General features: G+C 41.6%; 1 protein-coding gene across 1 annotated transcript; it reads left to right on the forward strand.

Moving 5' to 3' along the window:
• Positions 1-564: 564 nt before the first annotated feature.
• Positions 565-21,069, forward strand: LOC136137538 (uncharacterized). The gene is given in 14 exon segments (XM_065895930.1): positions 565-708; positions 2,636-2,966; positions 2,969-3,022; positions 6,811-6,983; positions 7,075-7,147; positions 8,209-8,312; positions 10,334-10,508; positions 12,493-12,630; positions 14,373-14,437; positions 14,728-14,889; positions 17,432-17,678; positions 18,162-18,389; positions 20,535-20,718; positions 20,976-21,069. Coding segments are annotated over 14 exon segments (2,172 nt in total).
• The last annotated feature ends 3,090 nt before the right edge of the window (positions 21,070-24,159 follow it).

Here is a 24,159-nt window from a genome sequence, read left to right on the forward strand (position 1 = left end):
AATGTAATTAGTAAACATAATACTATATATAATAAATAGCATAATATAAAATAACAAAATATAATTTACCATATAACAAGGTCAAAAGAGAACAAAACTATACAATCACTTGAAATATCCCCCAAAGATATTTTATAAAATTCAATATTCATTTCTAATTTAAATGAAATAGTAAAATAGGGATTGATGAATGCTTCCATAGTAAGACGAAATTATATATCTAAAAGAGAAAGAGGTAAATGATAAACTTTAGTAACACTGGCAATAAATACAGGACAAGATGAAGATGCCTGATATAATCTTAAAGAAAAAGTATTATGTAACATTGTCTTTGCAGCACTGATGAGTTCAGTGAAAAGAAAATCTCATAGAAAAGAGTATCTCATTCTTCTTAATGTCTGTACACTTGTCCATTGCATGAACATAACAACTTATGTAACCAATATGTTACTGATCTGCATCTGGATTTCTAGGCTTTCATGGAATTTTATTGTGCATAATTGTTACAAACTCTAGGACTTCCTCTTAGGTTTATATCTTTTGAAAGAAACAGTATCTCCGTAGATGGGTTATGTGGGCTGGCTGCTAGCAGACTACGGCTACTTCTCAGTTCTTCCCTTTACATTCCTAGTCAATGTGAAAACGGAAGGCAAGAAGGTCTTCTGTTTAGAGACTCTAAAGATAGGTCTTGGTGATAAAGTCTTGGTGGTAAAGGCTAAAAATATCAACCCAGAACAAGTGTTTTTCCAGCTGTAACTATGTGTGATTCCCTTGGTTTTATTCTGTAGAGGATGTAATAAGACAAGTCTGTAGGATCTGCCCTCAACGTGCTTCCAGTAAGATGAGCTAAGTCAAGTATGGTGGCATATCTAATTCAAGACAAAATATAATGGCTCCTTTTCTCTCATAGCAAAACTTTGTGGAGTGAATATCGAAGTCACTGTAGGCTCTTAATTAAAGGAACACAATAAATCTTGTATTGGAAGGTGGTTATTCTGGTCTCTTTGCAGAGATGAATTGGAAATTGTCTAGAAGAAGGAAAATTAGCTTAACCAAAGTTAAACTCATAAATAATTGAGCATCTGTGGCCTATGTTTCTCTTTGATCATAATTTCTCCCAATTTATAGACCTCTTTGATACCTGATTAATCATTGTCAAAGATGCAATTAACAATGATTGTTACTGTGTATTAGGTTTTGCCTGGACCCTGAAGAAACCATCCTAAATTACGAGCTATGATTGTCACTTGATCTTCTCACAAAGAACAATCAGAACTCCTGGTCTTAAGTGGCTTGGAATGTGAAACTAAGAAGTCTCTTAGATATTACTAGAGGACCCCACAGAGCCCGTTGGTGAAAGTTTGGAAAACATTGGGCTTCTTAAAATTAATTCTTGTAGTGTGTTACGAAAGATGACTGAACCAAAAGGATAACAGTGTTTCTGGTTCTGTTGTTAGCGTTTTCCATGGAAACATCACAGAAGCTTCTGGACTCAATTTCCTTCCCCATGTGTGAATGTCACTGAAAATATCCAACTCCATTCTATCCCCATATAACTTCAGAAATTAAGCAAAATGAAGACTCAAAATTCATTTCAAATAATGAAAGGAAAATATAATGTAGAATGGAACAGGGAAAATGTCTGGTTTAAATTCTGGAAAGTACCAACTATACAATTCTGGATAAATTGCTTAATCTTGCTTAGTCTAATTTAATGCCCATCTCACAGGATGTTATGATGATTTATTTAATATCTTTGTATAACATACAGTGTTATGTAACTTCTTCTTGTTCTTCTTGAGTAAATTCATATCTTTAAGCAACTCACTTTAAAAATAGTTACTTGCTTAAATTACTCTTACCTTCTATTATCAGCTGAATTGTGTCCTGCTCAAGTTAATATGTGGAAGTCTTAACCCCCAATACCTCGTAATATGACTGTATTTGGAGATAAGGCCCTTAAATAGGTAATTGAGGTCAAATGAGGTCAAATGGGTGGGCTCTATTCCAATATGACTGGTGTTCTTATAAAAAGAAAATATTAGGACACAGACATGCACAGAGAGAACAAAGTAATTATTAGTAACTACGATCATGTCGTGAATGCATGGAATACGTCACCATTTGCCAACCACCGTGTCAAGTCAGCAGAAACTACAGAAATTAAGAGCTCTCCGCAGAAATTCACACACCCTTGCACCAGGTAAGGGACCACAGGCAGACGTTCACTCAGCCTCTCATGTGTCCCTCACGGAGTACACGCTCTCTCCTGGACGGGGCGAGCAGACACTTATTGGGAGTTTTACTACTTTTAAAATGCGTTGATACAACCACGTCTCACTGGATGAGTCAGCAAACGCTTTTTGTAAATCCCAAATTCTCCACACCTCCTACCTTTCGCGCTGCCCTAATCTCAAAGCTCCCGCCCCTGCTCCTCAGGCAGCGTCCCCATGTGAGGCGGGGCTGCGTGCGGACGCACAGCGAGCGCGCAGTCCTCTTCGAGCCCCGCCCCCAAGGAGCCGCCTGCCGGTTTGAACAGCATCCTCGCGCGCGGAGAGCTATGAGGCTGGCGCCAAGGGTCGGCGATTCGCCGCGGGAGGCGGCGCGTAAGCGCGGCATGGAGGGGCTGGCCTAGCTGGGGCTCGTGGCCCTACGTCGTCTGGCTGCGACGCGGGTCCTGCGCACGCTGCGGGGCCGCAGCCGCCGGGCGGTGAGCGCCCGAGGGTCCGGGAGGCAAGTCGGGGACCCCAGGCGGGTGTGGGCATCGTGTCCACACTCAGCGTCCCCGAAGCCGCGCTCGGGCCGTGATCAGTCGGTGAAGTTGCGCTGCGACACAGCAGCCGACTTCTTCCCGCGCTGTGAAGACCTGTGCGCGCTGCAGGACTCCGTGCCTCTGCCTGGGGGAGGGCCTGCTTTACTTAACGCCGACCGCTTCCACGGGGTTGACTGGGTGCCGCTCCTGAGCACCCTCTGCCCCTGATCTGTATCCAGAGCTTCTTCCAGCCACAGCTGGGCGAGACAGGTTTGTAGTACCCGCTTCCGGGGGCTGTCGTGTGGGCGCTGCGAAGCGGGGTTTTAGATGGTGCAAGGTGGAGGCTGGGCACTAGAACCGGTGCCCAGTGCCCGGGTGTGCGTGCGCTAGACGGGGCGTGCGGCCTAGGACTCCTGCCAGCTCGGTGACCCTGGCCGAGTGCCTTAAGGCTTCAAGGTCTCAGTGTTCTTATCTGTAGCATGGTCTTAACAAGATCCACTCTCCGTGGCGGTTACAAGGATGCACTGTGTTAATGCTTCTAGACTCTACAATGTAGAACACTTAGCACAGTTTGGAGCATCGTTAATTGTTGCACAGATGTTACCTGGTCTGTTGAATGACTTTGCCTGGTACAGACCAAATCGATTAGGAAATTGATATATCCCAGCTTCATTTCCTTTCCATTAAAACAGGTCTCAGGATAAAAAAAAAAAAATAAATTTTTTTTTATAAATTCGTTTTATTTGTTTATTTAGGTGCGTTGGGTCTTCGTTTCTGTGCGAGAGTTTTCTGTGGTTGCGGCGAGCAGGGGCCACTCTTCATCGCGGTGCGCGGGACTCTCACTGTCGCGGCCTCTCCTGTTGTGGAGCACAAGCTCCAGACGCGCAGGCTCAGTAGTTGTGGCTCACGGGCCTAGTTGCTCCGCGGCATGTGGGATCTTCCCAGACCAGGGCTTGAACCCGTGTCCCCTGCATTGTGAGGCAGATTATCAACCACTGCGCCACCAGGGAGGCCCCCCAAAGTCTTTTTTTCAATAGTCATATCATATAGTAGAAAGAGCACCGGTGTGAAGGCAGCTTAGGGTTTGAATTCCAGGGCTTATGCTCTCTGTGGCCTGTGCAGGTTACTTTTGAACTGCAATCCCCACACTTGTAAAATGACATTAAAAACCACTCTTTCTGAGGGTTCTTACAATTAATTAAGCACCTTATGTGTGTAAAGTATCCTGGCACTTGAATGAGTTGTTAGAACCAAGGGCTGCTGGAGATGATGCTTCTGCTCTAGGTAATCTCCCCTTCTACTGGGCAGCAGGTAAACACAAGCACAGTAGTCAGTGCTCTGGAAGAAGTGAGTTCTGGTGCTGCAGAGCACAGAATCTTTTTGTTTTTTAATTTAGTTTTTATTTTATATTAGAGTATAGTTGATTTACAATATTGTGTTTGTTTTAGGTGTACAGCAAAGTTATTCAGTTATATGTATATCCATCCTTTTTCAGATTCTTTTCCCGTGCAGGTTATTATAGGATATGGAGTAGAGTTCCCTGTGCTATGCAGTAGGTCCTTGTTGATTACATATTTTATATATAGCCGTGTGTATATGTTAATCCCAAACTCCTAATTTATCCCTCCCCGCCACCTTTCCCCTTTGCAGAGCACAGAATCTTAAAAGGGAAAGTTCAGGGTAGGCTTCTTGGAGGAGGTGCCATCCTTTCTAAGGATAGTAGAACCTCCTGGGGTGGCAGGAGGGAGCAGTGTGTCAAAGGTTGAGAAATATAAGAAAATATGGCAAAACTAATGTACAGGACTGTAACTCAGGGTTTGGGAAAGAAATGAGAATTGATACTGGTAAACTAGTGTGGACAAACATAAAGGGGCCTTGTTTTTCCTGTCAAAAGTTTGGATGTTTATCCTGAAGGCTGTGGGAAACCCTAATAAACAATAAGATAGACTTCTGGTTTAGAGGCTCACTCGGACCTCCATGTGGAAGGCAGTTGATTGGGTGCAGGGTGAATTGTAATCTAAAGGTCCCATTTAAGTTATAAAAGGTTGGACTGCATTTTGGAGATCCGAGAGAGAATGGGTGGGGCCTGGTGACCAGCTAGAAAAGGAAGGGCAGCAAGCTTGGGTGACAGTTTACAGCTGCATCTTTTTGTGAGATACAGAACACAGTAGGAAGGGATTGGGGATGGGGAGAGGATCTTACTTGATCTTCAGTGATATAGAGGGGCCTGGTAGACGGGTCTGGGCCCAAGTTTCAGATCTGGGCTTTTTGGGAGGACAGGTGTTTGAAGGCATGGGAGATACTTAGGTTACCCACAAGGCGATACAAAGAATCATGGGTCTGAGAGTTTTTTAAGTGAGTGTATGTATATATATTATTTTTTTAATTTTATTTTTTTTATTTATGGCTGTGTTGGGTATCCGTTTCTGTGCGAGGGCTTTCTCTAGTTGCGGCAAGTGGGGGCCACTCTTCATCGCGGTGCGTGGGCCTCTCTTAAGTGAGTATATTTGAGGATGTTTATAAGCTGAGAGAAAGTAGCCAGCAGAGGAAGGGTGTGAAGATTTAGGATAGGAAATGATTGTTCATTTGTTTTCAAAAAGCTGAATACTTATCGTGTGCCTGGCCTTTTTCTAGGATCTGGGGTTCACACCATCTGTTATCTCTTCTGCAAGGACAGTTCAGCTCATCCCCTTGGTGAAGAGAAGTCAGATTATTCTTTACATCCCATTCAGGTGTAGGAACTGTTCTGTACCTCTGAAGGGACTTTACTTAAGCAGAGTAATAAGTTAGAAATCAAAAGAAATTACAGGTGGAAGGGACCTGAAAGGCCACTGTACTTAATTTTGCCACATATTTTACATTGAATGTAACAAAAATTTATTGTACAGCCCATTCTCTTCAGAGTTCCTTCACTGAACTTCCTTTATGTCTTGCATCCAGTGGGGCTAGCTTGTAGATTTTGGCCTCCTCCTAAATTTGCTTCTTCATCCGTATTACATTTTGCCCGGACTATGGCAGAAGCTCCTGGGTGGTTTCACAGCCCCTGGGCTCCGTTCCTCTGTTTATCTGCCTACTCAGTTTAAGTGATCTTCTAACGTAAAAACATACGCTTAAAATAATGCTGCTAATGGCTTGCCCACACAGAGTTATTGCATACTAGCCTCCCAGCGTGTGCTCTGCACAGAGGCGTGTAGTCTGAACTGTGCTCGGCCAAGCCTCATGGGGCTCTTTGGCCCTGAGGAAGGGGAGCTTTTTGTGATCACTCCCTTTATCTAATCGGTCCTTCAGCAGCGGGGTGCCTTTTTCTAATCAGCGGAGGCACCCTTACTCAGCCAGTGGTAGCCCCAGGCCTCATCTCCTGTGGGATACAAGCCATGCTCTCTTCCAGGCTTGCTTCGGCCAGCATCTCTACTTTTCTGTCTCTTCTCGCACTTGGACCCCTGGCCTTTAGTCATCCCCACCTGCAGTATTTAATGTGCCCAGCAGGTGTCAGGCTTGAGTGTCTTTGCACAGATACTCCCTGTGCAGTTAATGCACATTGTACTCCAACTCTGCATAGCCTCATCTTTCTAGATTGTACTTCAGGGTTATCATGAAGCCGTCACTTAGACATAAGTTTTTGCCTCCATAGGAACCTCTGTGCATAAAAGTTATGTTTATTTATCTCATGTGGTTGAAATTTTGATTTTATACATCTCCCTCCTTAATGAAGGCTTTAAGGGCAGGAGTCGTTTCTAATCCTTAGCACAGAATAGATGCTTTGTTTTTTATTTAGATGCTTTTTTTTTTTTTTTTTTTCGGTATGCCGGCCTTTCACAGCCGTGGTCTCTCCCGCCGCGGAGCACAGGCTCCCGACGCACAAGCTCAGCGGCCATGGCTCACGGGCCCAGCCGCTCCAAGGCATGTGGGATCCTCCCGAACCGGAGCACGATCCCGTGTCCCCTGCATCGGCAGGCGGACTCTCAACCACTGCGCCACCAGGGAAGCCCTTTAGATGCTTTTTAATCATGATAAAATATATGGTTTAAATCACTCATTTTACAATAATTTTGGTTTAGGTTGTGACAGAAATAAAGTTTACAGAAGTCGTGTTCCTGCGATTAGAAATAAAGATGTGACCTTCTAGTTGTGTAAAGCTCTTAAATGCTGTGTAAGTGCGTCGTGTGCGCTAAGGAACCTGGAGCTAAGTGGGGTAGTTGTGAGAGAGAAAGACTTAACTATGTTAACAAAGGTAAGCCTTCATTGTGTCCTGCCAACATTTGATAGCTTTTTTTGGGGCAAACTAAACCAATAAAATTTTAAACTTGTTCTCCCCATTAAATGGATTGAATAAATCGGCCACTTTGGTGCACCTGTGTGTTGCGAGTTGTCCACTTGGAGATGGAGGTTTAGAAAGTGAGTTTCAGTCTTGTTTAAGTCTCTTCCCATCAGACTGGTCTCGTGATTTCCTACACAGCATGTTACTTCCTGTCTACCTTTTCTTGGTGTTGTTCATGCCTGGATTGTCTCCTGTGCCTGCTCAAACCTTGGACCATTCTCATTTGTACCATGGAAGTTTGTCATGCTGGATACTGTCAGAACTAATTTTACTTAAGTTTGTGTTAAGCCACAAACCACACATTTGTATATTTTCTGTTTTTTGTGTTTGTATTTTAATGTTTGTCTTCAAGAAATATTATGGGAAGGGAAATAGCAAGATGTAAAGAGCAAAAAAGTCATGATGATCTTTAAATTGTTAGAACATGTATCTGCAGTCATAATTATAATAAACTGTGGTGTGTGTTAAAATAGGAAATATATGTAACATCCCGTAAGAGCAGCAAACTCAGTGGTGTTAGTGGGGGGGGGTGTCATGGAAGTAATCACAAAGCAGGTGACTGTAAGTTGGGGTCCTGAAATATTAGTGTGTGTTCCCTGTGTCCAGTAGTGGTCTGGAGGGGTCAGGAAACCTGCCTTCAATTTGAGGGAACAGAGGGTTTGAGGTTCTCTCTCTTCTATTGCTCTAGTATACTGCATAGCAGCTAATAAAATACTGGGTTTATAGTTGACATTTACATCGCTGATTGATCATCAAGATTGGCATGTATCATTGGAAATGAAAATAGGAAGAGTCTTATGCTTTTTAGGTTTTTCTTTTTTTTCCTATATCTGAAAAGGTATGTAGTATTTTACTGAGTGGTTTTGAATAAAGTTTGCAGTATTCAGTGTATTCAGTTTTAGTATCTAAATAGAATTAAACTGCTGCTGTTAACTGGAATAACACTTTGTTACTGACGAGTTTTAGAATGCATCTGTTCGTCAATTACCTGTTTGGGAAGATTGTAGTTAATGATTTTAAGAATGTGGCTATAAACCTCCAATTGACTCAAGAAAAGCAAATAAGTCAAGATTGACAAATGTGTAGGCTCTTCATCTTATTGTGTATGTGTGTGTGTGTGTGTGTGTGTGTTTTTCTGTTATTTGTCAAGGTGTAAAGAACTCTATCACTCTTAAGACAGTAAACTTCACGGGGTGTAATCTGACATGGCAGGGAGCAGATCACATGGCCAAGATCTTAAAGGTGGTGTTTTTATGTTTGAACTTTCATGAAAACATATGTGATTGAAGCACATGAATATATTGGTACAAATGGCAGTTAATTTTTGTCTTTTGATACCTGTGAATGCAACTTTCGTTTTGTTGAAAGAATATGACCAGTATTCAGTTTGGGATTCTATAATTTAGTAAAGATAGTCCACTTAATTTTAGAAATTAGAGATTTAATATATAATACATAATAATATTTTTATATCGTTTTAGTTACTGAAAACATTGATTGTGATACTGTCAAAAAACTATGCCATTATAGTCTTCAAGACTTAAATGAATCAAGTGTTTATTAGCTGCTGTAGTTTATAAACTAATAAAATCACTACATCAGCAATTTGTAAATACAGTTTTTAAAATAATGCCTTACCAACTTTACAGTGGTTATAATGACTGTATTCAGGCCTAAAGTTATTTAATAATTTGACATGAAGCCTTTTTAATAGTTTGATGGTACAGATCAGGGATAGGTAAACTATGGCTGGTGGGCCAGATCCAGCCTGTCGCCTGGTAAAGAAAGTTTTTTTGGAACATAGTCACACCCATTGTTTAGAAAGTTTTTTTGGAACATAGTCGCACCCATTGTTTACATGGTAGCTATGGCTACTTTCACCCTAGTTGAGTAGTTGCAACAGAAACTGTGTAGCCCGCAGAGCTGGAAATGTTTAAATTTAGATTTTAAAAATTGAAAAATTCTTTGAGCCTATACAGGGCAAGTGCATTGACCCCTGCGGTTGAAAACAGTCAAGAACTTGGGTGCCGAAACCAAATGGCCTAGGTTCAAATTCCCTTTCTCCCATTTCATAGCTAGTGACCGTGGACAAATCACTTAACCTCTGTGCCTCATTATGAGGTTTAAATGAACTAATTTGTGTAAATAGTGCCTGGCACATAATAAGTACTGTGTAAGTGATTGCTGTTATTTCTGCTTGCAGCCTTTATAAGTTATTGTTAATAGAAAAATGACACTAATGATTTTCGTTTTAGAGTGTCAAAGACACTTTTGAGTCTTTTATTTTTTCAAGAATGTAATAAGACTTTTTTCATTTAAAGTCAGTGTTCCCTATTACCATAATTTATTTTATGAATATAAAGAATTGAATGTCTTTAAGACAGTACTTGTGGTTAAATGTCAAACCATTATTTTCCCAAGGCACATCAAACTGGCTCTGCATAGTCCAGGCCTCTAAAGTTTGTGTGCATACCCTAGGTAACATGTGAGATCTATTTTGTAATAGTTTTTAAAATAATGCCTTGGACTTCCCTGGCGGTCCAACAGTTAAGACTCTGCGCTCCCAATGTAGGGGGCCCGAGTTCGATCCCTGCTCAAGGAACTAGATCCCACATGCATGCCGTAACTAAGAGCCCGCATGCCACAACTAAAAGATCTGGCATGCCGCAAGTAAAGATCCGGCACAGCCAAATAAATATTTAAAAATAATAATAATAATAAAATAATGCCTTAGATTTAGGAAAAGAAAATATTAGAACCTATTTGCCTTTGTATCATTTTTAAAATACCTGTGTGGTTTATAATGTACATACATTATATGTATAGAACTTTGTGTATATAATTTGTTAATAAATAAGATGCATATTAAAAAGTTTTCTTATGGGTTGCCCAGTCAGGTGTTTGGAGACCTTTGGAGGACAGAATGATGAAATTTAGAGCCTCAGCTATGATAGAATTTAGAACCAATTCCCTGAGTTAGAAGATCAGGAAAATAATTCATAGACTGTAATTGAGTTGTCCAACTTTACATAACTGTTCAGAAACAGGTCATCCAGTGACTGGAATCTAATCACTGATGGACTAGAATGTGGGTCACTGGACTCGTAAAGCAGAACTGACTGTTTAATTTCTCAGCTTGATTCTCCTGGCACATGTGCTTGATACGTGTGTGTGTAAACCTCTGACATAATAAGCCATACTCAGTAGGCACACCCTGTTTCCTTATTGAAGCATCTTAATTTTGTCCCATTAAATCTTTGAAGTATCAGACTACCAGAAGGCACGAGGAAACCTGGGCTGAGAGTCTTCATTCCAGGAGACCTGATCTTGACTGTATGGCTGGTTTGAGGTGCATCACTCTGAACTGCGACATGCTCATTGGTGACTTGGGTGCAAGTGCTTTTGCAGAATCTCTTAGTGAGGATTTGTGGCTTGTAAGTAAATTCTAAAATTGAAAATAATTGAATTTTTAATATGATACATGCTTAGCTTTTGGCATGATACTGTTGTGATAGGAATTTTTTTTAAAACCTCATTTTTCTGATAGGTTTTATTTTGCTTGTAAACTTTCTCTATGAGTTGCATATATTCATTGTAGAAAATGCAGAGTTACAAGAGAACAATTACCTATAATCTTAATACCCAGACATAATCACTGTTCATTTTGGTGTATATACTTTCAGTCTTTTTTTTTCTATGAATATATTTTGTACACTTAGGGATAACAAAAATAAAATTGTAGTATACTTGCTATTTCATATTCCTGCTTTTTTCATTTAATGATGTATCATGTAGTATAGCATCATATTGATGTCCCATAGTTTAATCAATTCTTTGCCATTAGATTTAGACAGTTTGTTTTTCCCTGTCAGAAACATTGTGAATACGTTGTATATACATCTCTGTGTCCATCGGGATTACTTCTGTAGAATAAGGAACTAGAAGTAGAATGACCTGAGTGTGACATATTTTTAAGACTTTTGATACACATGGCCAAATTACCATCCAGAAATGCTATGCTAATTTGTAGTCACCCCAACAGTGGATGTGAAGCCTGCCTCTCACAAACACTGGCTTGTAGCACTTGTAAAAAAATGTAAAACTATAAAAATGAGTACCTCTCCATTTTCTATGCAAGTAGGATTACTCCAAATTTTATAACATTTTTCAGTTAATTTAGTATAAGCATTTTAGCAAGTCAGTAAATTTGCATCTCCTGCATCATTTTTTGTGATTGTTCAGTATTCCATTATATGAATATGCCACAGTGCACATAGCTTATCCTTTCTTGTATATAAGCTTTGTCCAGTTTTTCAGTTACAAATTGTACTCTGATATATATCCCTACCTATATCTCTGACTATTTCTTTTGGTTAAATTCTTAGAAAGAGAGTTGTTGTATCAAAAGGGTATAGACATTATTTAAAGGCTTTTCTTACAGAATCTTGGCTTAATCTAATAGGAGAATAACCACATTTTGTTTTATTTTGTATTCATTTGATTTCCTGGTGAGGTTTACTGGCTGTTTGTATTTGGCTATTTGGTTAATTACACCGTGCGTCCATTCTTCTGTAGTGAGAGTTTGTAGGGATTGTATCATATCCTGTCAGATCCGTATGTCTGACTTGCTATTTCTGTATGTCATGGGGGTGTTGAAAGACTCCAGTTACTTTAGTGTGATGGTCCACACAACACTTAAAAAAAAGACTCATGATAGTTTCCTTTCATGTAATATTTTTTAATACCTGTGCTTTGGTGATGATCCCTTTTGTTTAAATAAGTAGGTTGTTCAGCCCCAGAACTACTAGAATTCATGATCAGTTTTTCTGGGTTTTGTCTGACTTTTTATGGAGAGAGTTCTTGGCCATCATACTTTCATCATAGGTTTTTAGTATGTATTCTCTATTCACACATTGTTTAAATTTGTTATTATTTGTATCCTCTTAGACTTGTCTTTTTTGCTCTAAAACTAACAGTTATTACATTTCTTCTATTTTGTTTTCCCCTTTTAACTAGTTTCAAGTGTAATTTGGAGCTGAAGATCCTGATCATAAGAATACAGTGCATTTCTGAGCTCCACCAGGTTTTGCTTGTGAGGTTTACATGCCCCTGCTGCCCTTGCTAATTATGAACTGAGATTCATTTTGTGATGCTTTTTGCTCACAGCTTATATATACAGTTATTCTTCAGTTCTGTAATTGTAAAATATGTTGGATGATTTATTGGTACTAAAGCCAGGGTTATCATTGCACATCCAAGAAGAGGTTTTTAAATTGGATTATGCATTATGTGTGTGCGTATACCTTTCTTTTGTTTTTCCATACCCCAAATTACAAACCTGCCATGACTTGTCTTGGGCAGGACTCTTCAACACGTGAGAAAATGAGAGTTGTCTATATGTTAAATCTGTAGAGTTACTAAGTGACCTTTTGTCTTTCATCAAAAACACTTGACCTGCAGTGGTGTGGCCTCACCAGTGAAGGAGCAAAGGCTTTACTAAAGGCCCTTGAAACCAACAGAACTCTGCTCTTTCTGGATGTAAGAAAACATCCACTTGTTGGTATGTGGTCACTTTTAAAAAATTGATTAACACATAGCAAAACAAAAAGAATTTGTTCATGTATTGACAGTTTTTAAAACTTAATGGGTTTAACTTTCCTCATTGTATACAGTTGACCCATGAACAACGTGGGGTTAGCGGTGCCGACCCCTACGCAGTTGAAAATCTGGGTATAAGTTTATAGTCAGTGGTTCCGGATCTGTGGATTCAACCAACCTTGGATCGTGTAGGACAATAGTACATATTTATTGAAAAATATCCATGTGTCAGTGGACCTGCAAGGTTTAAACCCATGTTGTTCAAGAGTCAACTGTACTTTTCTAGTGTTGCACTTATGTTTTTAGCAGGTAATTTACTAATTAAAGTGAGTTATACTTGTAAATTGTTCTTATCCCTACTCTGGACAGAGGTGGACCTAGATACTAAACCTGCTTCCACCAAGAGCATTATTTCTTTCTTGTGCAACCTCTGAATTCTTGCAAGGAGTACTTTATTCATTTGTCAGATTCACAAGTTATTTTTTTAATATCTTCTGTGTGCCAGATACAGGTTTAGGCACTAGGGATAAAGCAGTGAACCAGACACACAAAAGTCTTGCCCTCGTGGAGCTTACATTCTAGTGAAGGAGTTCAGATAGAAATGAGTAAACAGATAAGTAATATAATTTTAGATAGTAGGAGGTGCAAAAATATCTTAATGTAAAGATAGTGAGTGGGGGCAGGTAGGACTCCATTGGATAGGTTTGTTAGGGGACAGCTTCACTGGAGAAGTGGCATTTGAATGGAGACCTGAATGAAGAGAGGAGCAAGCCATGGAAGAACTGGAATAAGCACATTCCAGGACAAGGAGCCCATGAGTATGCAGGCATGTAGGTGGGTGGAGTATTGAAGGAAAAGAAAGGAGGCCAACATGGCCAGAGTACTGAGTGAAGAAGATGTGGTATGACATGAGGTCAAGGAACTAGCCAGGGGTCTGCTCTTGTAAAGTCTTGAAGGCCAGAGTAAAGATGTGGATTATTCTATATGAGTAGAAGGTTTTGAAGTGGAAAAAGGCATGATCCAAATAGTATCTGAATAAGATGACCTGGTATAGAGAATAGACTTGGGGGGATAAAGAAGAGAAACAGGGAGACCAGTTAGGAGACTATCACAGGGGTCCAAATAAGAGATGTTTATGGCCTAGGTTAGGTTGGAACTTTGCAGCAAGTGAAAAGTGGTTGAATTCAGGTTGTGTTTTGAGGGTGTAGCTAACAAGGCTTGCCGATAGATTAGATGTGGGGTATGAAGGGAATAGTAACAAGGAGACAAGTCGTTGATGATTATGTGTGCAACTGGGTGGTATCACTTAGAAGAAGGGGGCTGATGGGAGGAGCAGCTTTTGAGGGAATATCAGGACTTTGGTTTGTTATCTTAGATGCCCTTTAGGTATCTAAGTGTCTGGACAGTGCTCAGACTGTACTTTCTATCCAAAGGTATCTAAAGCCACTTTAGATGCAAAATGTTTAAAGTTGACCTTTGCTGCTGCCAAAATAGTAGCCACTGGAGGCAGTCTGCAAGATGGCATCTCAGGTTTCTGAGGAAGAAATTAGAATACACAAAGGGGGAGATAAGTGTATAATTACATAATGTAGATTTCATACTTAAATTTATGGGAAAAGCAATAATTAGTTGGCTTTTGGTTTTAAATGGCAGTAGCCACTCATTGGGAAATAATTACTCTAATTTCAATTTATTTTACTTTAAATCATTCTGTGATGAAAACAGTTATCAAAAAAGGTCTCCAGAATGGAAGGAGTGCCAAGTCAGAGGTATATAATATGTTTTAATTCTCTCGGAAGAATTACTCTTTAATGGCTTGTTTTTCTTTCCTTCTTAAAAGAAAATTATCAAGGTACTTTCTGCCATCTTAAAACTAAGTTTTTAGTCAAATGAAATGGCTTTTCTGTTTTTGAAAATGTTGTGTGATGCTTTAATTTAGCTTCCCAGAAATGCAGATTGAAGACCTTTTATTAACTTAAAATATCTTAATTTCCAATGAAGATCAGACCCTCCTAAATTACCTGTAACTTAAATGGCATATTTATCATTTCTTTCTCAGTACCAGTAGATAACTTCTCCATCGGTGAAGGAAACATGCAAAGCTGCTAGACAGAAAAAGAGAACTATAATTTTGGGAAGTGGTCGAAAAGGAAAAGCTACTATTAGAATTGGTAACTCTTTTTTTTTAATGCTACTAGAACTTATACCCCTTATATATCTGGTGTGCTAAAATTAAAACAGCCTTAATGGTTATTCCTTAACGGTTAATTATTTCCTTAACGGTTAGCTGTTAATATTATTTGTGGTTCCTATGGAACACACCTAGGATGTTCCTGACACATAGTGATTAATATGTATTAGATATTAATTTTATTATGATAAAGCTCGTGAAGTGACAAAATCCATATCCAGATATGAGGTCACCTTTTCTCCCTTTCTTGTGGGGTCCAGGCCTTAGGAAAGAGAGGGATGCATGTGATGTGTCTAGTGACAACCCCAAAATCAAGTAGGCAGAGCCCTTGTTGCTTTACAGTTATGAATACACTTTTTTGTCATCACAACCCTGTGAACAAACAGTGTTTTACAGCAGCGCAGACAGGTTAGGGTCAGGTGCAGCGGGGAAGTGGGATCAGGCAGGAAAAGAACTTGGGGAGAGTCGGCGGGGAGGGCCGGTTCCAGGGCCTTTAGTAAGGAAACAACAAAAATCACAGATGATAATGACTGTTTTTTCCCAAATGCAGGAATCAGTAGAAAAACTAGAAAGGATCATGTTCAGAATTGTGATCAGTTGTGTCTAAATATGTAAAAGTCAGTTACTTTTCCATTCTCCAGAAATAACACTAAAAAGCAAGGAAAGATCCCATTTGCAATAGTCACAAAAATTAGTAAAAATCTAGAAGTCAGTTCAGTGTTCACCTGAAAAAGTTAGTGCAAAAGGATAGATGAAACATTTTAAACATATATGTTAACATTAATAAAATATAATGTTAACATATGATCTATTAACATATAAAGCCACTGGCAGAAGGAAAGACAGATTGGTGGAAGAGTCCAGAAACTGGTCCCTGTTTACTTGAGAATTGTATTTTAACTTAGACAATTTTACAGTCTAACTTGACTTTTTGTCTAATTGACTGATTGAAGCATTGATAATTCATTTAAACAGAAATTAGATATTTGCATCACAGCATACACAAATTCTAGTCAGTCGAAAAGGTGCAAATGCAACTAAATGCAAGAAGCAAATATAAAATACAGGAGAGAATTTCTGTGTAAGTGCAGAGAGTACAGAAGCCTTCCTAAGTAAGCCATAAAACTCAGAAGCCATAAAGTAAAAGATATTTAATTACATGAAAATTTAAAAGTTTTCTACAGTTCAAGACGTAAACAAAACAAAATGACAGACACAGAAGTTTGGTAGTATATTAACATATAAAGGTTACTGTTGATATAGAGAAGAACCCACAAATAAATGAAAAAGGATAACCAAATTTTAAAAGGGCAGGGGCTGGTGTCTACCTGTATGAGCAAACAACTCAGAAGAAGCACAGCTGGCTACTAGACAAATGAAGAGGGGCCAACTTCTTTAGGAAATGCAGATTAAAACCATGGGATTTTCTTCCCATCTGATGGGCAGAAATTCTAAAGACTGATAACATCTGGTGTAGACGAGGGAACAAGCACACTTTGCCTACGTTAAGTGTAATAAATGTGTTCAATTTTGGAGCGAGGTTTGCAGCATCCATCAAAGTTCAAAACTCTCTTGCTCTTTGTCCAAAGACTTTTACTTCTAGGCACCTGCCCTCTGCCAGTACTCTGCCTTGCACAGAAGTGTGCATAAAATCAGGCACCCGCAAGTCCAATGAGGGATACTTATGTAATGGGGAAAATCTAGAGACAACCCGGATGTCTTTCAGGAGGGGTCTGATGAAGGAAATTAGGATCCATCCATGGTATGGAGTAACGTGTGTGTGGAGAACGGGGAAGGTCTGTGAGTAAACTGGGAATATGACCTGATATATCATCAGATTAAAAGGAAAAAGAGCAGGTGTAGAAAAGGACCTGTCTATTATTCCACTTAGAAACCCACAGTGTTTGTATTTGTAAATACTATATATGTATATATGTACATATGGAAACACGCATATATACTTGTATACACATTTGTGTATCTGATCCTGAAAATGCACAAAACACTGTTAATGGCAACCACCTCTATGGAAGGGAATAGATCTTTATATTTTTACTCTAGTTTTCCTAATCGTGTGCAAAGTTAATTTTTTATTTAAAAGTTAGGCAGTCAGGAGAGGCCTAGTGACTCTTGTGGGCGTCTCTCACCACAGGATGCACTTTTCGTGTCCTTCCTGTTTCTGGTTTGTCTTTTGGAGCAGACACCACTGAAATGAGCATCTTGTCATCGCTTGCTAACTGCCTGCGGTTTTCTTGCGCCCTCCTAACCCTCACCACCTTTGTGAGATGCTGTTTCGCTCTGAGGTGGTGCCTTTCCCCTCACACACAGCCCTCTGGTACCTTGGGGAGTCCCGGGGTTTCTCAGTGGGCATTCTAGAATACTCATCCCAGTGGGTTTTTCAGCCACAAGCATTTGGGGAAAACTCTGTTCCTGTATGAATTATCGTCTTGGGAGTTCGCGATTCACCAGAGCTCTTGAGACGGTCTAGGAAGTTGAGTCAAGAAACCCCTGTAGCCCTGTTAATTCAGGATTTCCTAAATTTCTATGACTGACTGTGGCACTGCTTCTCTAGTCACAAGCATCCTTATCAGCTTCCCTGATAGACTCCCTGGGGAACGCTGCTAGACTCTGTCCTGGAAGCTTTGTAGTCCCAGGATTACCCGCTGGTTCCACGCCCACCCGGCCCCCTGCTAGCGCTCTGTCAGCCTGGCACCTTCTCCCTGCCCCCAACTCATTCAGGCCACAAGCCCTGCCCTTGCTCTGGGATTTAGTGATAACACCTGGGAGCGGTGGCCCAGCACAGCCCATGGCAGTGCTCGGTGTGGCTCACAGGTTTTAAAACCCACAATTTGAGCCCTTACTGGAACATGGGAAGATGATTTAAATCCAGATGTCTTATTTCATAATCCCTGTGTCTCTGAAAGTGGGAGAAACAGACTGGGAGGGCCGTATGTTTCAAGCAAAAGGGAGACTGTTTCTCTGTGGAAGTAAAGAATGGGCCCTCACAGTTAACAGGTAATGTAGGGAGTTTGTGCTGTGTCTGTCATGTTGGGCCTGTTATACTCACTTATATGACCGTTGGGTCCCTATTGGCATTTGCATTTACTGCCCAAGCTTGAAACTCCCCAGTGTCCCTGTCTTGGTCACGAGCCCTAATTCTATTGACCTAGAAAGTTCTTTGTGGGAGCTTTCTAGCAGGCCTCTCCCCCAGTGTCCCCACCCTCCAACCCCTATGTCCTAGTGCTTTTTCTAAAATGCACAACTCCTTGTTGTGCAGACCTGATTGCTCCTCGTTGCTCCAGGATCCGATCGATCCAGTTCCCAGGAGAGCGTGTCCTCAGGGCCCTCTGCAGTCTGCAATCCTGCCCCCAGCCAGGCACGCAGCACCCCAGGTGCTGCAGAGAACTTGCTGGTGTCCCCTGTGCCTTGGCAGAGACAGCTCTCTGCCAGATGCCATTCCTTTGTCTCCCCCTGTCCTGACCCCTCCCACCTCCCTTCATCTGAAACTATCAATCTTCCCTCAGGCAGAGGTACTTGCTCAGCTCTGTGCTTCCACAGCGCTTGTCCTGTGGAATTTGAATTCCCTCCACAGCCCTCTTGCTAGGTTGGGAGCAGCTGATTCCCCTTCACCTTTTTCTTCCTTCCCTCAGCCCCACAGCAGGGACACTCTCGGGCACCGTGCAAATTTAATCTTCAATTTCTAGTTGTTATGACACTGTTGCTGTGATGATACCATCTACGTTCACAGTAGGTTGGATAAATGTTCGGGGGATGACTGTAAATACAGATTCTTTGTAAATCCTGGTTCCTAATTCTTCCCCCTTTTAATATTTTTTCCCCTTAAATCATGTGTCCTTTTTGCTGCTCCAGCTCTATGATTGGACTGTCACCTCGGGAGTCTGAGGCCTCAGAATATCAAAGACGGTAGACACTAAATTTTTATTTATTATTTATTTATTTATTTATTTTGCGTTATGCGGGCCTCTCACTGTTGTGGCCTCTCCCATTGGGGAGCACAGGCCACGGACACGCAGGCTCAGCAGCCATGGCTCATGGGCCCAGCCGCTTCGCGGCTTGTGGGATCTTCTCAGACCGGGGCACGAACCCGTGTCCCCTGCATTGGCAGGCAGACTCTCAACCACTGCGCCACTAGGGAAGCCCTTTGCTGTTTACTTTTAATGAATCCCACCGTTTAGAAGTGGAAGAATAAGACAGGATATGTTTGAGAAAATGGAGAGAGTTATTACATATTTTCCTTGTTATCCAGAATAGCATGTCAGCTCTTCTTCTGTTTGTCTCCTTTGGTTGTCAGTGGAAGATAATTTTGGCTTGCTCACTTTCCAATTCAGAAACTGAAGTCAAATACTAACGTATCCTAGATGAAACTTGACTCATTCATTTTTTTGTGTGTGTGTGGTACGCGGGCCCCTCAATGCCGCAGCCTCTCCCGTTGCAGAGCACAGGCTCCGGACGCGCAGACCCAACGGCTACGGCCCACGGGCCCAGCCACTCCACGGCACGTGGGATCGTCCCGGAACAGGGTACGATCCCGCGCCCCCTGCATCAGCTGGCGGACCCCCAACCACTGCGCCACCAGGGAAACCCGACTCATTCATTTTTGAGAGTCTGTGTGAGCCCTGTGCAAGGTGCGGAGAATAAAAAGACAAATTTATTGACTTCAGTAGGTATTTACATAGCATTGAATGTGTTCCAGATGCTGTTCTGAATTCTGTCAGTTATCTACTTTTGCATCATAGAACACTTCATGACAGTGACTTAAAACCACAGCCATTTCTTTGGCTCAGGATTCTTTTCAGTCAGCAGGTGGGGCTGGGCTCAGTGGGGTGGTTTCTTCTGCTGGTCTCATCTGAGATCACTTATTCAATCAAAGTCATCTGGTGATCCACCTAGAGTCTAAATGACCCCCTTCATCTGTCTGGCAGCTGGTGCTGGCTGGTTGTTGGCTGGACCTTTTATTTCCAGCAGGCTAGCTTGGGCTTGCTTACATGGCAGTGATGTTTTAAGAGGGCAGGTATAGAAGCCACATGCCCCTTGAGGACTCAGCTTGGAAGATTCACAGCGTCACTCCTGTTGCAGTCTCTTGGTCAAAGCAAGGCCACAAGGCCAGCCCAGATTCAAAAGGCGAGGAGCACAAGACCCCACCTCTTGCTGGGAGGGCTGCAGAGAATTTGTGGCCATTTAGTCCTCACATCAGAGAGGCACAACAGAGAGATTTAGTAACTTGTTCAAGGTCACACAGCTTGGGACAATACAGTGTTTTAAGTGCTTTGAAAGCCTCTGCTCATTATTTTTAAATCTTACCACCACTATTCGGACCAACTTATTTTTTTTCTCTGCAGCCTTGTAGAGAAAGGGTCGTTCACATTGCTGTGTGGCTGCCATGGGTTGGAAGCTTCATATATGTTGTACCACTGAACTATCATAACTAGTATGAAATGGAGATATTATTATTATTCCTAATATTCAGATGAGGAAACTGAGGCTCTTGGAAATTGAGTCTGAGTCGTATAAGAGAATGTTAACTCACTGTTCCATATGCAAGAGTGGTCTCCCTAAGTAAATTATAAATGTCCTGGCACAGATCTTTTTTTTAATCTCTTGTTTGCATCAGCAAAATGGTTTTTAAAACTTTTCTGTTGCTGTGTTAATGGAAGTTGCACATTGCAGAAAAACAGCTGGAAGAAGAAACATGTTTTTCAGATGTCCAGTGGAGCCCCAGAATAGAAGCAATATGAATATTCCATTCCACGTTGGCAACATCAAAGGAGATGATGCTTTAGAAAAAAGATTTCTCGACAAAGCTCTTGAACTCAATATGATCTCCCTGAAAGGGCATAGGTGAGTACATGTCCCATCCAGAAGCTTGTCAGAGAATTGGTTTAGTTTTCAGACGCTGAAGGAGACACATCTAGGAGCCTGCCCATCCTGGGGTAGCAGTTATTGTAACTAGTTGGGAAAGACCGTTTGTTACAGGGGTGCTCCTGCTGCTGCTTACAGGCCCCTTAGTGCGATTCCACGACTGGGAGCATGGGGTGGGGGCCACAGCTCCTAGGAGCTTTTGTCAAAATTACCTTTGAAAATCTCTGCTCTGACAGCACAAAGGGTGCCATCCCATCTGTGGTGCAGCTGGCACAGCCTGTTCAGTGTAAGAACAGACACTGCTGCTCCCCCGAACATCAGAGACAGTAGTCAAATCTGTCAGCTCCATGAAAAATGTACGTTCTCACGCATGAGAATAGCTGCCCGCTCCCTGCTCCCCGCACGGCAGGCTCATCGAAGAGTTGAGCTAACCTACGTTACCTGTGAGCGTGTCGGTCCTTCACTGCGTTGGAAAGGAATTTTCTAATGACTGAGATGTGTGACGCTCCTAGCCACCTGCGGGGGCTTTCAGGTGGGAGGTTGGACACGATGGCCTCAGGTGCCGTGACTCTCGCAGGAGCTGGTGACGGGAAGGAGGGTTGTCCTGATGATCAACCAGATGTTCCTGTTCTTAACGGCTGCATCGGTGGTTCTTCTGGGTCCATGGGGGGACTCGGGCCTCTCTGCATAAGGCTGTCACCATCAAAGATGTCAGAAGCTGCCAGCCTTCATGAAGCATTTTTTGGAGATGCACCAGCTATGAGCACATCCTAACCAATATACACTCTGCCCTTGAACAGTGTACAAAATTGAAAGTCACTTGGGCATGTCAAAAAAAACTAAACAAACAGTATTTTTCTCGAATGAACATACTTATGATAGATTTTCTTCTTTTTCCAGAGAACATCAAAACATCCACAGCTATCCCAAGCTGTTGAAACTTAACCTTAATTCTGACTTGAACTGGAAGCTTTTAAAAAGTCTTCTCTTGCTTTTCTACCAAATTCTAGCTACTGTTCTCTTTGCTACGACTTTTTCTGCTTAGATCTCATATTCAAAGCTGCCTGTGGGTTTAAGTATATGCAAATTGCAGGTAGTTGTTTTTAGAGACAAACAGACATACAGCATGGAGGGTGGGTGGGGCCCTATAGGTGCTGAATTTTGATCCTTTGCAAGATGACAGCAGTGGGGTCTTCTGGACTTTCTTTATACGGTTATTCTCATAAAGCGATAAAAGTGACTTACTATATGTTTATATAGCAAGGTCTGTTTTTAATACCAAATAGTTTATATCTCTTTGCATTTATATCTCTGTGCCTTTATATTTCTAATAATACGGTTCTTGTTGGTATATGTTGAGACTTTGAGAATTTGTTAGGATCCCTGACCTTGTGCATTAGAGTGTTATGTTCTCAACAGTTGTGTGCCTCCCATTTCCCCTCCCCTCTCCCTTTTTAAGCTGCTTCACAAGATTTAGAAGCTCCCTGATTCACTTTTACTTTCCTTTCAGTGGGTAGAAGAACGGTTGGTTGGTTGGTTGGTTGGTTTTGTTTTTCAGTTATGCTGTTAAACTAAAAATCTGTGTTAAATTCCCTTACTGTTTCTTCACGTGACTTTTCTCTTTCTGGTGTTTGACCAGTGATGCCTTGAGTTCGGGAAGATCTTTGCTGAAGATTCTTTTCCCCTACTGTTCATCCATTGTCAGTATTTTATGTTGACCGTGTGAAGGACATTAAAGTCCTAAAACATCTAAACCTTTGTCAATGAATTTCTTTACATGCTTTTTAGACAGACTGTTCTTTTTAAAACTTTATGCTGGGAAAACTTTAGTCTAAAAATAGCATCTGTGAAGGGCATTTTGGTCAGAAAGGTGTAAGACTTGAGTTCTGCACATCCATGTTTTTAATGATTCAGCATACTGGTACCTTTCCGTTGGCTTTTGGAATGGACATTATCAACAAACCACCTTACAACACAGCTCACGGTATAAAGTTGTATGAACTTTGTCCCACTTAGGCTGGAAACATGCCACTAGGACAGTTTTGAGCTATCTTCGTGTTTCATTGGATTGTGTAATGAGGACTATACTGATCTTTCGTCCCAGCTCTGCACCAATTAGTTGAGTTAGTTGGGTTTCCTGCTTAGGGCTAAACCTTGCCAGTCTTGGTTCTCTCATCTGTAAAATGGAGGATTGGACTAACTCCCCCGCTTATCTCAGGGATGTTTGAAGAGCTTAAAACAAGGGTTCAGTGCAGAATGTGACTGTTTAAACACAGTAAATATTTCAACAGCAAAAGCTGGCCAGTCCATGGATGCCATCTGTGTGTTCACATATAATAGTGCTCAGAGTCTATTTTGCCTCCTTCCTCATCCATTCATATGATGGTTACAAGTCCCTGTGGTTTGTACCAGCCTGAGATCTCTTGAATCTCCACTTATTTCCATTCCCATTGCCACCGCCAGCTCTGTCATCCCTCAGTGGATCATTTCAGCAGTCTCATCTGCCCCCACCTGCCCCTACCAGCACAGCCAGTTGGACCATCACTTCCCCTTCATGCTCCTCCTTGGTTCATAAAAATCCCAGACTTCTGAGCCCAACGGTCACAGCTTTGTGGTGTCTGGTCTGGCTTCATCTTTCTTGTGTTTCTGGTTCTTGGAATGTGGCAAGCATATATGCCCATGCTACGTCGGGTAAGCCTGGAGTTTCTGCCCCCACTCAGCAAGACTGACGTTCCTTCAAGACACCTGCCAACCTCCTGACCTTGTTTGTGTCTCCTGCATTGGAAGGATGCACTTTTCCTTTGTTCTTATAAGCGTGACCCTTTTATCCCATCACAGCACCTCCATTCTGTGTTTTCCTGTGCCGAGGGTGTCTGCTTACATGCCTTCCCCATCAGAGCAAGGAACAAACCCTGTTTCTCCACCTCCATCACCTGGCATCCGGCGTTGCCCTTAGGAGGTGCTCAACGACTATCTGTTTCATGAATGGAAAGGCAGGGCTTCCTGAATTTCGCAAACAGCCTACAGTAAAGGCAGAGGTACAATCTCACATACGTGGATGTTTTAATTTTTCAAAAGCTTACTATATAATTTCATTTTTAACTAAAATTTAAAATCTTGGAGGGCTCCCAGACTCTTCTTTACATATGTGTGAAAGTGTTTGGAAAACGGTGAGCAACTGCATTCATACCAGGACAAAGGGTAGTCACTGTTGTCTGGCGCACAGATAGCTGGATGATACTCACTGAGCACAAACCTTGACCTTTGAATGTCTCAAGTGAGTGAACGGATGCTAGTCTGCTGACTGCGTAGAGAGAGGGGAAGGGGAGATAAGGATGCAGGCCCCGGTCTACAGGCTGCGGGAGCCACAACTGGCCAGTCTTTGTCAGTCTTTGCTAGTCTATGTTTATCTAAACATCT

The sequence above is a fragment of the Phocoena phocoena genome, chromosome 18, assembly GCF_963924675.1.
Source record: "Phocoena phocoena chromosome 18, mPhoPho1.1, whole genome shotgun sequence".
NCBI classification, from domain to species: domain Eukaryota; kingdom Metazoa; phylum Chordata; class Mammalia; order Artiodactyla; family Phocoenidae; genus Phocoena; species Phocoena phocoena.